Below are 14,670 nucleotides of genomic sequence, written 5' to 3'. Positions count from 1 at the left end.
TGACTGCAAGTAAGCAGTTGAAATTGGGCTAAGCACAACATCTTCACTGTGTCAATGTCCTTCACCTCATCATCAATGCCAGTGTATAAATCAAATGGCTCATTCTGTGGCCTTTGCTCAAAGCTGTATTACAGCATTTATGAGATTTACTGTCAGTCAGGAAACTGCTGATTCAAGTGTTCTATATTGATTCCTGACTACCATTAAGAAAACCGCCTAGGCTGTTTTAATGTTTTATTTCCCAAAGAGAATGTGGTTTGGGATTCATTAGTAATGAGAAGCTGCAATATATGTAACACATTGGCCTTGTGCAAATACATACAACTTGCTTTGCTTCAAAGTCTCTCCTTAATTCATTTTGTTGTAGTTATTTGGAATTGCATATAGTAATAGGAAACTAAAATTCTGTTAACTCAATATATCCCTCCCCTTAACAAAAAACACACTGGGAAAACACGTGCACTTGTGTCTGGAGGCAGGCTGTGTGTATATGGGCCTAAAGCTCATTGATTGTGTGTCATTTCCTTTTCTGCATAACTGTTTTGGGCAGATATGACAATGTGTTCACTTTAGATACAAGTTACATAGAAGAAATTAATGTGAAAAAAAAAGTAATGTAGTATAAATGCAAGGTCATGACATTCACAGGAGAGGATTTTGTAAATTTACCAGAGCAGTGCAAAGGCAAAACATGGCTGTCTCCAGAGAATTCATCACTCTTGGCAAAATTGACTCTGTGTCATTGCTCTCTCATGCAGGTATGGGTCAGAGAACCCCTTTCCAAGGACTGTAACATGTTCTGTGGACAAAGGGGTGAAGGTAAATGGGTCCACATGCTAATGTGTCTGTTGTCACACTGGCATTACCTCATGTCCCGGCAGCCCAGAGGGTTGTCAGGGTAAGTTACTCTGTAGAATAGAACTGTTCTTGCAGACAGGATATGAATGACTTACCAATATGTAGTCAGTAATGGGCTACTTAGGCTGCAGTAGTTAATTTTTTTACTGTCAAAGGCCAAAGTCCATACTTCTGGCTCTACTGATCATGTAGTTCAGTGCACCTGTGAAATGAGTCCATTGTTCCTTAGGTGTTTGGATCTAATTTATATGTATAAGAATTTTTGAAATGTTCTTTTCCTCCTGTGGCTTCTGTGGCAGATTTAGAATACAGAGTAATTATAATGTTCTGTTCTTTGTAAAAATGCTAAACTGAAAGGAATACTATATGCAGTAGTTGATTGTCATCAGAACTCTTGAGCTGAAATTTTAGCTGAATGGGAGCAAGCCACTGTTTTATAAATTTGCAATGTTATTTGAGGAACTGGAGGAGAAGTTATTGTTTGCACTACAACATTGTCCAGTAAGCAGTACGGGGAAATACAGATTTTTTTTTTTTTCTTTTTTTTCATTGCTGTTTTTTCTTCAAGAGAATTATAAAATGTCAATTCCATAGTCAAAATTACCAGTAAATTCTGCAGTGTAGATGTTGCAATAAGAGATGCTTGTGCTGCACCCTCATTGTCAGGAGACAAAGAAGAGAAGAATTGTTTTGAGCAGTTCTGTCAGGCATAATAGGAAGTGATAGGATGAAATTGAGCAAAAAAAGAAATTATGTTGGACATCACGAAAAATTGCCAGACAATCAAGTCAATTAAAATCCGTGAAAGGCTTTCAAGGGAGTCTCAATCCATGTAACCACTACTCTAGAGATTATGTCCTAGTAGTCTGTCTAGACAGTAGGGATACTGGGAGATGAATGTGCTTATTTGAGGATAAATTGTGTCTAAATATGGGTGCACCCAAGAATCTCTTCAGAGTGAAGGAAGACTAACTTCTCAAATGCAAATGGGTATTGTCTGTTTGCTGGTGCTGTTCACAGCTCTGTACAGTAAGTAGAATGAGCCCAAGCTAACAACATACCACTGCCTTGGGGAGTTGATGTTATGCAGATGTGATGGTTATTTAGCAGATGTCTTCTGATCCTGCAGGACACTCTGTTTAACAATACCTGGAGTGTTCAGTACAAAAAGTGAATTTTCATATCCTGATGCAAAGGTAAGTACCTGTCTAGGTCAGAATTAGTTGAAAGATTAATTAGTTGAAATAGTTGAGTCGTTGGACTTAAGTTTTGGGTACCTGCTATTCCATGCATAGAGAAGTCTGAGCAGTCCCAGGGAATCTGAAGTGTGAGAGCAGGAGACAAGAAGCACAAATAGAGAACAGACTCAGAAGGGTGGTGAAGGACAAGAGGCAAGGACAGAGCTTAAAGAAGAGGTAAATAAAGCTTTGAATATGAGATGGAGAATTTGAAATTCTGCTTTGTGAGCGTGCAAGTTTGTGAATGCAGGTCTATTGCCACAAGAATATTTTTCCAAATCTCTGTCACTGTCCTTAACCTGTATTTGTTCCAATAAGAGATTACCAAGATCATGGAGATGAGGCTATTTGTTGTGTCTAAAACCTTGTTTCACAGACCACTATGTGGAATTTTTTTTGGCATCACTAATATATGTAAATTCTTCTGAGAGCAATTGGAATATGTGTGTTGCTATGTTTTCTTTTTCAGTTATTAGGGTTTGGTGTGTGTTACTTATTTGCATCCAACAAAGGGTGACTGTAGAATCAGATGAAAGAGCAGCTCAGCATCTATATTCAAGGATTTAAAAGAGATGAGCTCTTCCCATGTGAAATTTAAAAGAACCAAAATGTTTATCTTATTACCTAATGGCTTCCACACAAATTTTTTTCTTTTCAGTGTAGTTTGACCTTTCATTTGAAGCTGGCTGGTGAGTGGAAGCTGAACCACTTTTATCTGGTAGCCTGCATTAATATGCTTTTGTGGAAGCCAATTATGATACCATCATTGCTCTGTAGAGTATTCCCAGCAACCCCACAGTATCATAACAACAGCTGCACAAAATCTCCATTTAAATAAGTTGCCAATTTTGCGTACATTTTATAAACATGCAAAACCTGCAGCAGTGCTGACTGCTATAGGGAATCTATGCAGTACATGTAAAAACTCCCAAAATTAAAAGATAGTAATTTTTCCTTTGGCAGGACCTGACATAGTACAATTATACTGCTAACTCATGAAGAGAAAGTTCACCACCTGCCCCAAACTTTTCAGATATTTTCTTCATTAGGACAAATGATACGCTCCTAAATCAAGACCTCTAGCTTGTAACATGTCAAAAGCAGAAAGTCTTGAAAGAGAGGGGTGTTTAACACCAACCAAAACTTGGTGGAAAACCAAGACTGCTGTGCAGTCTTCATCCCAGCTCATATCAAAATTCCAAGAGAAGAACCTGACTTTCCTCCTGCAAAGCCTGGCAGAACAGCTACTCAAACCATCACATAAGTGGCTTTTGTAATATATCCTAAAGTCTGTCAAGCTCACATTGTGCAAAACTTTCCAGACGCCTTCTTTTAACATTAAAGCTGTTCCAGCTGGAGATTTCCCAGCATCCTCAGGCCAAGTTAGTTGCTGTGCTCATGCTTTCTGTCACCAGCTGTGCTAAGCTTGTTCTGATGCTTCTGCTTCATTCCTTATCCCACTTCCCATTGCACAACTCATGCTACCCAGCTATTTGCTAGCAAAGCAGAAAAGTCTGGGCTTTTTTGGTTTAATAGACAAGTTTTTGACAGTGAATAGAAATCTTGTTCAAATGTATATTGCAAAGGAAGAAAAAAATCAAACCACACTTCATAACATGTTCTCTCCAGGCTAAACTATCTGCTACACATATCCAAGACTAACTTAGAACTATAATATCTATGAAACATGAATCTTAATGGCAACAGTTGTAGACTGAACAGATGCCTTGCTCTCTTCCAGTAACACTTTTTACCTTGAACATGCAAATGACCCATTACCAAAAAAAGACATACTGTATTTTTCTGTGTGTTAAAAACCTATTATTTCCTTCACCTTATCACCATGAAGTGGGTTTTTCATTAGTGCATCAGTGTCTTCTTACCATTACAGCAATCACAGATATTAATTCAAAGTCTTCGTCTGAGGCCCCAATCAGAAATAAATAGCCATGACTTTCCCTGAAGGAGTTTTTCATACAAGTCACTCATTTCCCTCAGTGAGTGTCTCTCAATTGACACTACTTCCTTTGGGAAAAAAACAGACAATCATAAAAGTCTTACTATGAAATATTCCACTGAAACACGTATCTTTCAGACCTGAGCCCTAATTAATCATTCTGTGTCTCAGCAGCTGGTGTTTGCTGTTTTGGTTTGGGTTTTTTTGGTTGTGCCAAAGAGATTCCATCTTATTTTACAGAAAAGTTTAAGTGAAACATTGAGCTGCCAGCAAGCTTCCTTAACTGCTCTAGGAGTCCAAGTTTCTACAGGACAATAAAGTCTTCTGTCTTTCCCAACAACCTGAGAAAAACAGGTCTTTAATTTATGCAGAAGCTTTCTGAACGCAGTGTTGCTGCCACATTAGATGGTGAGCTATCTGGTTTAATGGCTAGAAATACTCTAACTTCCAGTCTAATTGATTGATGAGTAGTCAGAATACATTTTTTTTCCTTTTATGAAACAGTACAGTTACAGTTTAGTTACCTTTTCTCTGCTGTGGTTTGCTCTTGTGTTGTTTTCCATAGGGCTAATGAGGACAAAGCAACAAAATTCAGAGACACACACAAGATCCTACTCTGCAAGAGGTTGTTCTGTTGATTTTGCTGGCAGCTTGTCCTACTGCTCAGATGGTACTAGGTTCAGGGACAGACAACTTGAATTTACCATTTTTTTGTCTCATACACATTACTACTTCTCTGTCCTAGTTGACTTAATTGGTTCATGTCTCCTCACAACATGTCTCCAATCCAGGCAGTCAGACCTCTCTCTTCTCAGCTATTTTTTTGACTGATTATGCCCAGTTCCTTAGTTCTTCCCAACAGGTATTTACTTCCTTAACATTTTAATATTTTTGCTGGGTTCATCCCTTCCCCTGGTGCCTTCTTCCCATTCATCCAGTGGCAGAAGATTAAGTTTGGTTTCCTCTACTTCATGTTATCAGTATATAAATGAAGACCACAACCTGGTTTTCATTCCCACATGACATGATTCTGTTACACCGACTCATGATTTTTGGAGATTCAGTCCTCTGAACTCTCAACTCAATTTTAGTTGTCACACACTACATACCACTCAAACCTTGAAATTATTAGATAGATGAACCATTTATTGACAGAATATTTTGGGGGCTTTTTAATGGCATGAACTGTAGCTGACATGAGGCAGGCAGGACAAGCACAATTAGCATGCAAATGAAGAATCCAGGTATTCAGCTAATTTTAAGATTACAGTGATAAAATTAGTCTTTAATATAATAATTGGGTTCTGGTATCAAATGGTCCCAGCTGTTGCCTAAGGCATTGCACAAGCTAAGAAGTCAGTGCAGTCTTAGCAGAAATTACATTAGCTATGAAGGAAAAAACCAGCAGCACCAAATGGGGAATTGATTTGTTTGTAGCTCCAAACTGAGCCTATAACAGCACTGAGACTGAAGCCAGTTTCCTGACCTCCAGTAGTCTTTTAACTAAAGTACACCACTACCCATATCAGGATATTTTTAAAAGCTGGGATTTTTATTAAATTTTAGTGTCAATTTCAGCAAGCTACTTGCAATGGCCAATACTGTAATGACAAGGTGTTAAAAAATCTCTAACCCAGAAATGCAAATTTCTTGATTGTGAAGCAACAATCAAAAAAATCCCATAAGTAAAATAGCCTCTGAAAATCATAATGGGTTATTTCTAGTTCAAGGAGGAAAATAGTTTTGTTAATTACAGTTCTTTGTAAGGAATACAATCCTCAGATAACAGCACTAATAAATCATCATTATTTTAATTTTCATGGTTTGTTGTCTTCTAATTTTATCAGTTCCAGGGCTGATAAAATTTTTAATGTAATGAAGTTATCAGCAAGTCATTTCTTGCTGCGATCACAGATTAAGAATTTGATCCTGAAAGTTGATCATGTGCAACTTGTTTTGAGATTCAGGAACTGCAAAGATCTGCCAAAGTACCATTGAAGTTATCTGGACTCTGACTGGCTTGACGTATGTCACTTATCAGGAGAACTTAAATTCTTTCATAACCTCAGTATATCTCTGCCAGCTACAAAAGTACCAATAAACCACTAAAGTACCAATAAAAGATAGACAGATCCAAAACTTTCTTCCCAATTAAATAAAAAAATTCTCTTCCAACCTCCCTGCTCAGGCAGGGTCATTCTAGAGCACTTGGTACAGGACTGTGTCCAGCTGTTTCTGGAATCTCTCCAGGCGTATTCTCTACACCCTCTCTGGCCATTATGTTCCAGTGTTCAGTCATCTGCACTGTAAGGAAGTTCTTCTTCGTGTTCAAGTGGAACTTCTGTGTGTCGGGTTCTGCACCTTGCTTCTTGTCCTGCTGGCAGCACCGCGCAGAGCCTGCTCCATCCCCTGACCCCTCCCTGCATACGCCCCCACACGTGGGTGAATTCCCCTCTCAGCTAAGCAGCCCCAGCACCCCCTGAGCCTTTCTTCAGCAGGGAAGTGCTCCAGTCCTTTCATCTCCACAGCCTCTGTTGGACCTGCTCCAGAAGCTTCATGCTTCTCTTGCTCTGAGGAGCCCAGAACTGAACACAGCACTTCAGATGTGCCTCACTAGGGCTGAGAGAGGGGCAGGATCAGCTTAGGGAACTGACAACGCACTCCAGGACACCATTGGCACTCTTGGCTCCCAAGACAGTGCTGACTCATGGACAACTTATTGTCCAGCAGGACCCCCCCAGGTCCTTCTTCACAGAGCAGATGGTATGCTGTGCACTAGAAAGCAATTTAAAATGCCAGCAGTAACAGTGTTGAAAACTTCCTAACAGTTAAGCAGAGGCTTTCACATTTTTCTTGCAATTCCTGCCCTTTTCCCCTAAGTTTGAAAGCATCTTGTAGAAATGACTTCAGCTGATAGAGATATTGTATCAACCTAGAGAATTTGCATTTGGACATACAAGCAGACCAAAGATGAGCTTGGAATCCCAGACACATCCATATGCATGCCCATATCTGTTTTGGGGAAAAAAGTAGTGGTTTGAGACTTTCCTTTCCCTGCTCTCCACCCCCCACTGCTCCCCCTCCATGTATTCAGCATTTGCTTCTAATGTAGTTTCTGTACCTCTGCACTGCAGAGCTACATTCAGCACTGGAGCCTGCTAATGCATACAGTGTGCCCCAAAGCAAAGTCTTTGAGATGTTTTCAGTGTAGCATACAGCTGCACCAAAACCTAAAGGGTTTTTTCCCGTTCATCTGGAGGGGAAAAACGAGCATCAATCTCCTGATGAGATGAAAGAAATAGAAAAAATATAGTTTTTGGCCATACATCAGAGTACTTGCAGTAATTCTTATCATGGCTTTAAACTTGCCCTCTGTTGAAACTTCAGTTTTCATGAATTAAAATATACCTAGAACATAGAGCTCTACTGAGTGGAAAATGCAGTTTGTTTATATATTTTCAAAAATAATGTTCAGATAAAATGGGAAAGAGCAACAGACATTTTTACATCTATTTCAGTGGTGAAAGAAAGCATTGTTTATTCTGGTAAAGTAACTTTTAGTTCAAACCTCAGTCTGTAGGTACATCAATCAGTTTATAAAATTAAGAGAGCAATTTATTCTTCAGGTCTTACTTCTTTACTGTATCTGGATAGATACGTACTGCTTTGCATTTGGAGATAGTTGTGCAAAGGTTTTATTGTCAGTAAATTGCTGTAAATTAAGCTGGGTTTATCTGCAGCAGAGCAAGGCTTGGGCTGCCCAGGCCTTGGAACACAGATACAGCTTGGCATCCAGGTGTCTGAGGAAATGGGTCATTTTATAGGCGAGGTTCTGCCACGGTGATAGGTAAATGTGCTGCAACTGGCCACTTCACTTTTGACTCCTATTAAAGTCTGATAATAAAAGTGCAGTGATACTGTTTTCTTACTTTGCTGTCCTGCAAACAATGGAGTGAATGTCAATGGAAAATACACACTTTGTTGTCCTAGCCTTTGCACACCTTGCTTTGCAAACGGAAGTGGTTGAGTCTCCCTTGTAGAGTTGTAGGCTGCTATAAAATATCTTCCCTGGAAGATGCTGCTGCTTTTACTTCTGTTCTTTTATTTGGAAAATTCTCAATATTCCAATGAGTCCTGGAGGCACAGGCTTACAGAATTTTGTAATAGGGAAGAAGAGGAACTCTTCTCCAGACTCAACAAGAAACTGAGTGTTTCTGAAAAACGTTTTTTAAAGCAGTAGCAACTGCTACTGTAAGGGTTTTTTTAATGTGTCTCTAAAGCCTCTGTAGCTAGTAAAGTGTTGATAAATTAAGGAGTAGGTGAAATAATTTTGTTATGTGCCTGGGAAGTGGGTAGAACTTCTGTGCCAAGTTGAAGGCAGCTCAACTCCCTTGCTCTTGGTACACCTCTGACAGCAGCTCTGACAAAGGAACCGTGAACAAGTTATTTCAGGTTTTGAGTATCAGAGTGAATTGGAGATCCGGGACAGTATTTTCTCTAGTGTGAGTGCAAAAGGGAGGGGTTTCTCACTTCAGAGACATCCAGTGCAGCTCACCCTTACAAGTCAATCCCAAGGCTGTTGAATGGAAAAAGCTATGATGAAAACCACTCAAGATGGAGATAAACTCATGCAGCAGCTAAGGGTTTCCACAGCTGATCTGACCCTTTGAAAGGTCATTGAAGAGACAGGCACTTTTGTAGAGCAATCCTCGAAAACGCTTCATCCCCAGAGGTGTTCAAGGACAGGTTGGATGGACCTCTGAACCACCTGGTGTAGTGAAAGGTGTTCCCTGTGTATGGCAGGATGGTCATTTAAGGTCCCTTCCACCCCAGACCAGTATATGATTCTATCTGGAGAGCTCCCATAAAGCTGGAAGGTTTTGGTCCCACTGTGCTGAGAGTTGTAGTAAGACTCTCAGGATTAGGATGTGGCTCGGATGTCCTTGGTTTATGCCACAGTTAAGCTTCGGAAAATTGTCACTTGCCACTGTCATGTTTTTAGCTGTGGTATTGTTTTTTTTTAAAAAAATCATTTGTTCTGCCTCTAAGTGGCACAATCAGAAACAAATGCAACAGTGTTCCAAAGAGTTGCTGTTTTGTCTGAAAATAGAAGATTACAAAAATCTGGTTTGTTAAGAGGTGCTTACTATTTACTACATTTCCTCATTTTACTACAAGGAATATCTGATAAATTACTGGAGCTGGCCGTTAGAAAGACCACAGTTGGGACAGATTTTCAATGACCAAATTTTTCTTCCAGAAATGGCAGTGTGTGGAAGATGCCAGTGGAAAACTCAAGCTGCACAAGTGCAAGGGAATGGCAGACTTGGCAGCTGCAAGCAACAGCAAAGGCACCTCCAATATTTTGCCCAAGTATTACAACAGGAATAGCAAAGACTGCAATTGTGAAGAGAACGAATACAAGCTGAGCCACATCAGACAAAGAAAGAAATTCTTCTCCAAGAAAAGTAAGCAAACCCACTGCATCTTCTACCTCTGCCTTAGAAAGCTGTTGTTTGCTAACTCACATAATTGTCTTGACGGTTACAGGCATTGAATTGTGTTAGCATATTTCCTGTGTATCTCAACTATGAAACAGCATGTCTCATAGTGGACAATCAGATTTGAGAGTGTCTGTTTTCAGGAAGAATGTTTAGTTCTGAAAAATCCAGTGCCCATGCTGAAAAGGCAAATTGCACAGTTACATAGGCTATAGAATATGAACAGTGTTCTACAGCAAACACTTCAGTTTTCACTAGCTCCTGCAATGCTTGGAGCTGTTACCTCAGTAATGTATTTTTAAATAAAGATGTGTCTACTTTGTTACAGAAGCTGCTCACTTCTAACATCCTTTTCTTCTGCTCAGTCAGCAGAGACAAGGTTGAGAGATAACAGCCAAAGGGGATGACTATTTCTGTTTTCCTTGGCACAGATTAGTGCTTTTTCAGAAAGCCCATTTTACTGACTCTTTTAAACCTTAGTCAGACTAATATCTGTATTTGAGGTATGTAGTCTAATTATAGATTAGAAGTAAATGGCAACACAGACTTATTAGTTGCTTGTAATATTTCTTTCATCTCACTCCACAAATACAGAGCCTTAATTATTTAGCAGTCTTTCTGCTAAATATATAGTCTTTCTATATAATGGCCCAAACTCAAAACACAGAGTTTAAATTTATTTTCTCCCATTATATTTGTCTTGCAAACTGATTAGTAGTTACTAAGCAAATTATTAGTTGAAAAAAATATTGCTGCTTCCCTCAATTATACTTGATGTTTAAATATGGAGTACAGCCGATAATCTGTAAAGAACCACGAGAATTTGTACTTATTTAATTTCATTTTTTTAAGTCACAGAAAGAAGTTAAGTCATAGGGAGTCAACAGCAGTAGGTGGAAGGCACTTAATGAGGAAAGAAAAACAATTTGAGTGAGGGCAACATAATGCTATCTTATAATAGTTAACACTTACTTAAGTACTTCTGGTTGTTGTTTTCTAAACATTAACTAGTTTTCACAACATCCAAAGGAGGTTGTTAAGTGTATAATTACCTTTAGTTTTTGTGCGTGGGAAGTTGAGGTAAATAAGTGAAACTTGCTCCCTCTCAGTGGGGGATCAGAATGGTGCTTTTCCCCTGTGTTCTGCTCCAAAGAGACAGAGTTTACACTATACCCTTCTGTTCATTAGCCTCATTGAACCTTAAGGCATAAACTTCAGCAACATAAAATAGGATCTTGACAATCACATTGCCATTGCTTGTGTGTAAAGTACAGTACCTCCACAGATGCTTTGTTTTTCCCTCTTCCCACATCCGGGGTGTGCTATACAGGGAAGAGGTTATCTTGAATCCATTGACAGAGACCTTTTCGTTTGGTGTTGGCTGTTCTTCTACATACACTTGCCTAATAAATCACACACCAAATGTAAGTGAGCCCAAAGCAGTACAAGTTAAGGCAACATACCAAAGTTTTTCTAAACAACTTATGTGGAAAGCTGTCTCACTGGACTGTGGTTAGTTAAGAGAGTCACCTGGATACTCATTATGCTCAGTATTTGGGGGTTTTTTTCATGAGACTTGGGATAAAGTGTGGTCTGTGCATAATTGTTAGGGCACCTTTGAGGTCTGCTACGCAGAATTTGATGAGTGCATGACATTGCATTGGAACCCTGCTTGAATGCCAGTAAATGCTATTCATTAGTTTGAATGACTGCCAAACAGAAAATAGAAGTTTCTAACTGGGCTAAGGGTCATGTCCACATTAATGCAGTAGTTCCAAGCAGTAGTGGAGTTTTGAAGGAAATGCCCTGATCACTCATTTCTGTTGTGCACAACAGAGATAGATTTGCAAAGGGTCATTTTATTGGATTCCAATCTAAGTCATTTGCAGAAAAGCAGAATGGATGCCCTACATCTAGAGTGCATCAAGCATGTTGTAAACCCTAATAGGGTATAAAGATTGGTCTTTCAGGAAGATTGAAACCAGTTACATATGGGAACAGATGGTCTAAAAAAACAGACTAAATTGCTGGTACAGGGGCTGGAGCACCAGACATTTTGATAAAATAATTACTTTCTAGTGTAGGCATGGTCTAGAATGCATTTTCAGATGCACCAGTGCATTTAGCAGGCAACAGTGTTTTCTAAATTGAATAAGGTGAGTTTCACAATAGGGCCGTGTCATATATGTGCCATTTGGACAATGTAAATTACACAGCTTGACTGCAAAGCACTTAAGTGCCAGATACCCAGAAACATTAATATTTGTTATGTCTGGGTTTAGGTGTCTGGAATGTTTGCATTTTTGTCCTCATTATTTCTTTAGTATGCTCTTATTTTTATAAGAAAGATCAAACAGAGCTTGCAGCAGGTAGAAAGTTTAAAGTAAATAATAGGCTCTCAAAATCTTTGGCTGTTTTGTGGCCTATTATGTTTTTCTTGCTGTGGATTTGATCTCTTCTTGTGATGAACAAGTGCAGGTGATTAAAGGAATTCTTAAGCTGCATGTAGAAAACGATGATAGGCCACACTGAATAGTAAAGAAACAGAGGTGTGTACAAAGTGGCTAGTGCATTTGAATTCTAATGTCCCTGACATTAATTTTACTTTTGAGGTGGTCTCAATGCTGGATCAAAATGACATTTTAATAACATTCTTTGTTACTAAAAGAAGTCCATTACTTTACAGATAATGTATTTGAAGTATGATTTTTAATGACGGATGTGAAAATAGGATACAAGAAAGTACCTCTAAACTATATCCGTATTTCTAGACACCAGAGATTATTTTTTTTAAATGTCTTCAGAGTGCCCAGTTTTACCTTGTGTAATAATAAAAAAAAATTAAAAAAATAAAATTAACAAAAACTCTTTTATCTGCCAAATGCAAGATACATAGACATTCGTGGAAAACTTTGTTCCTTTCAGGTTCCAGTGAAGACAAACCTGCTGGTCAAGTGTGCAACACCAGCTAGATGAGTGGGGCTCTGAAAGCAGTTGGTTTTCTTGGTTTAAATTCCTCTGGACTCCATTTTGTGATTCAATTTTGAGGTTGCAACTTCTTAGCAATACCATCTCTAAGAAAACTGGTTTCTGTAGTTGTTGAGGAAGAGAGGCATCAGATGCAGGGAGCTTACCAAAGCCAGAATTTAGTAACCTGAAGAAAGGAACATAGATGTTTTTGGACAGATATTTAAGAGCCCTGGATTGACTGTTTCTAGGCTGTGTACAGAGGTAAATGGATTGGAGAGTAAAACCAGGGGAAGGATTGACTAATAAGTAATTAAACATTAATATTTATGCCTGCAGTGCAATTAGCAGATGAGAGTGCACAGTACAAATGAATATTGATCTCATTAAATATTTTAACCACTTCAAAGTTTGGTACTAATCACAGCACTGAGTCAGCACTGTGTGTAGCATGTTAGCAATAGAAGCAGTCCTTTCACACTCCACAGCAATTAGTGCCAATGCTGTGTTAGTTTGGCTGCAAAGGGAGGAGTAACCTGGCTCCTAGCTGTTCAGGGTCATGTCCTTGATGGTTCCCTGGGGCTATCTACTGAGGTTCTGCATGCTGGGTTGGCGTATTAGACTTGGAAGGAATATTAGTTGGCTGAGCTGATAATGATAAAATGAAGGAATGATTAAAGAAATGTGAGTTTATACTTTGAATCTCATTGGTAGGGTGTAGTCTTTTAGAACTTCCTTCTACTTTGGAAAAGACGGGAATTTCCTTCTCATTTATGCAAATACTTCTTGAATGGGTGGCTGGAATAGGGCTGGTCTTTAGTGGCATTTTTTATCCTTTCAGCAGTGACTCACCTGGCTTAATATCAGCAGTAAACTTTAAACCACACATGGAAAATGTGCAAAGCCAGACAATCTAGCTGGTATTCTGCTTTCTGTATGTGGTGCTGACAAAAATATCATGCGTGGCCCAGTTGTGGATGGGAGGAGGTTTATTCTGCTTCCCACAGTCTGCAAAATGGCTTTTGAGACTGTGCAATCTATCTGAAATGAATGTAAGGGTTATTGAAAAAAGTCATTCTGCATTAATGCCAGAGTGTGACAGTTAAGGTGCTTTTTTATCAATTTTGGTTGTTCAACCTCCGGTTCCATGTTTTCTTTTCCCCCTGCTTATTTTGCTGGAGAGATTATCCATTGAAGAAGCTGGCCTTTCTGTGGAGCTTGGGATTGCGGGAAGGATTAGTCTTCTCATTTGGCACTGGTTGAATTTTCCCTTTATCAGATTGCAGTGGGAAGTCCAATCTTATGAGGTGTGCTTTGTGTTTCAGTCTCTTTATATTAGAAGTGACCAAAGGATCCAGGGGACTCAGTTGTTTCTAGAAATGTCTGTGGTAACTCCAAGTCTCATATACAGTGTAAAGCCTCAGGCTCCCCTAGGGCAGGGAGCACAAGAGAGTCTGTGGTACCTTGGTTGTACTTTTTTCTCAAGGAATGAGATGGCTGTGCCTAATGAGTGCTTCTCAGCAGTCACTGGTGGTGAGCAGGAAATATGGTCAGAGATGGACCCCATCATATAGCAGGAAAGTTTAAGTGTAGATTTAGATTTCATAATTAGGTTCTTTTTGTGCCATTCCAGACCCAACAGAAGAGGAGTTCTGGGGATTTGGGGTGGAACAGAGGACTTTGGAAAATAGTCACAGGGAAAAGATCAATGTGCATCTTGTACTGCACAGTGGCAATTCAAAACAAATGTTTCATTTTTCTTTTGAGCTGCAAATGGAGAAGCAGAGTTTGAGAGAGTACAGTAATTTCACGACCATAAGGCGCACTGGACTATAAGGCGAACCTCCGGGAGTCAGCAAATTTCGCAACTTTGTGCATTATATAAGGCGCACCGGACTATAAGGTGCAGGATCCGCCCCCAGCTCCCCTGGTGTGGTTACTGGCCGAGGCCCCGCCTCAACCTGGCAGCCATGGGCCACCCAGGCCCGCCTTCCCAGGGCCGGGCTATGCCTGCCGCTGCTCCATGCCGCCTCCCTGCGGCTGGGGCATGCCCGCCGCCGCTCCGTGCAACCTCCCTGCGGCCGAGGCATGCCCGCCGCTGCACCGTGCCGCATCCCCGGGGCCGGGCTATGCCCGTCACCGCTCCGTA

General features: G+C 39.9%; 1 protein-coding gene across 6 annotated transcripts in view; it reads left to right on the top strand.

Moving 5' to 3' along the window:
- The window catches only part of SULF2 (sulfatase 2), a 91,471-nt gene that overhangs the window by 62,758 nt on the left and 14,043 nt on the right, over positions 1 to 14,670 (top strand). For 4 of the 6 annotated variants that reach the window (XM_033074902.2, XM_033074905.2, XM_033074903.2 and 1 more), the window contains exon 11: positions 9,314 to 9,521. In XM_033074902.2, the coding sequence (XP_032930793.1) occupies positions 9,314 to 9,521 (208 nt within the window). The other 2 variants (XM_033074906.2, XM_033074907.1) reach the window with 2 other exon arrangements.

This window comes from Catharus ustulatus, chromosome 17 (genome assembly GCF_009819885.2).
Source record: "Catharus ustulatus isolate bCatUst1 chromosome 17, bCatUst1.pri.v2, whole genome shotgun sequence".
NCBI lineage: Eukaryota > Metazoa > Chordata > Aves > Passeriformes > Turdidae > Catharus > Catharus ustulatus.
Note: the sequence above shows the minus strand (reverse complement) of the source record. Positions and strands in the feature narration are given on the sequence as shown.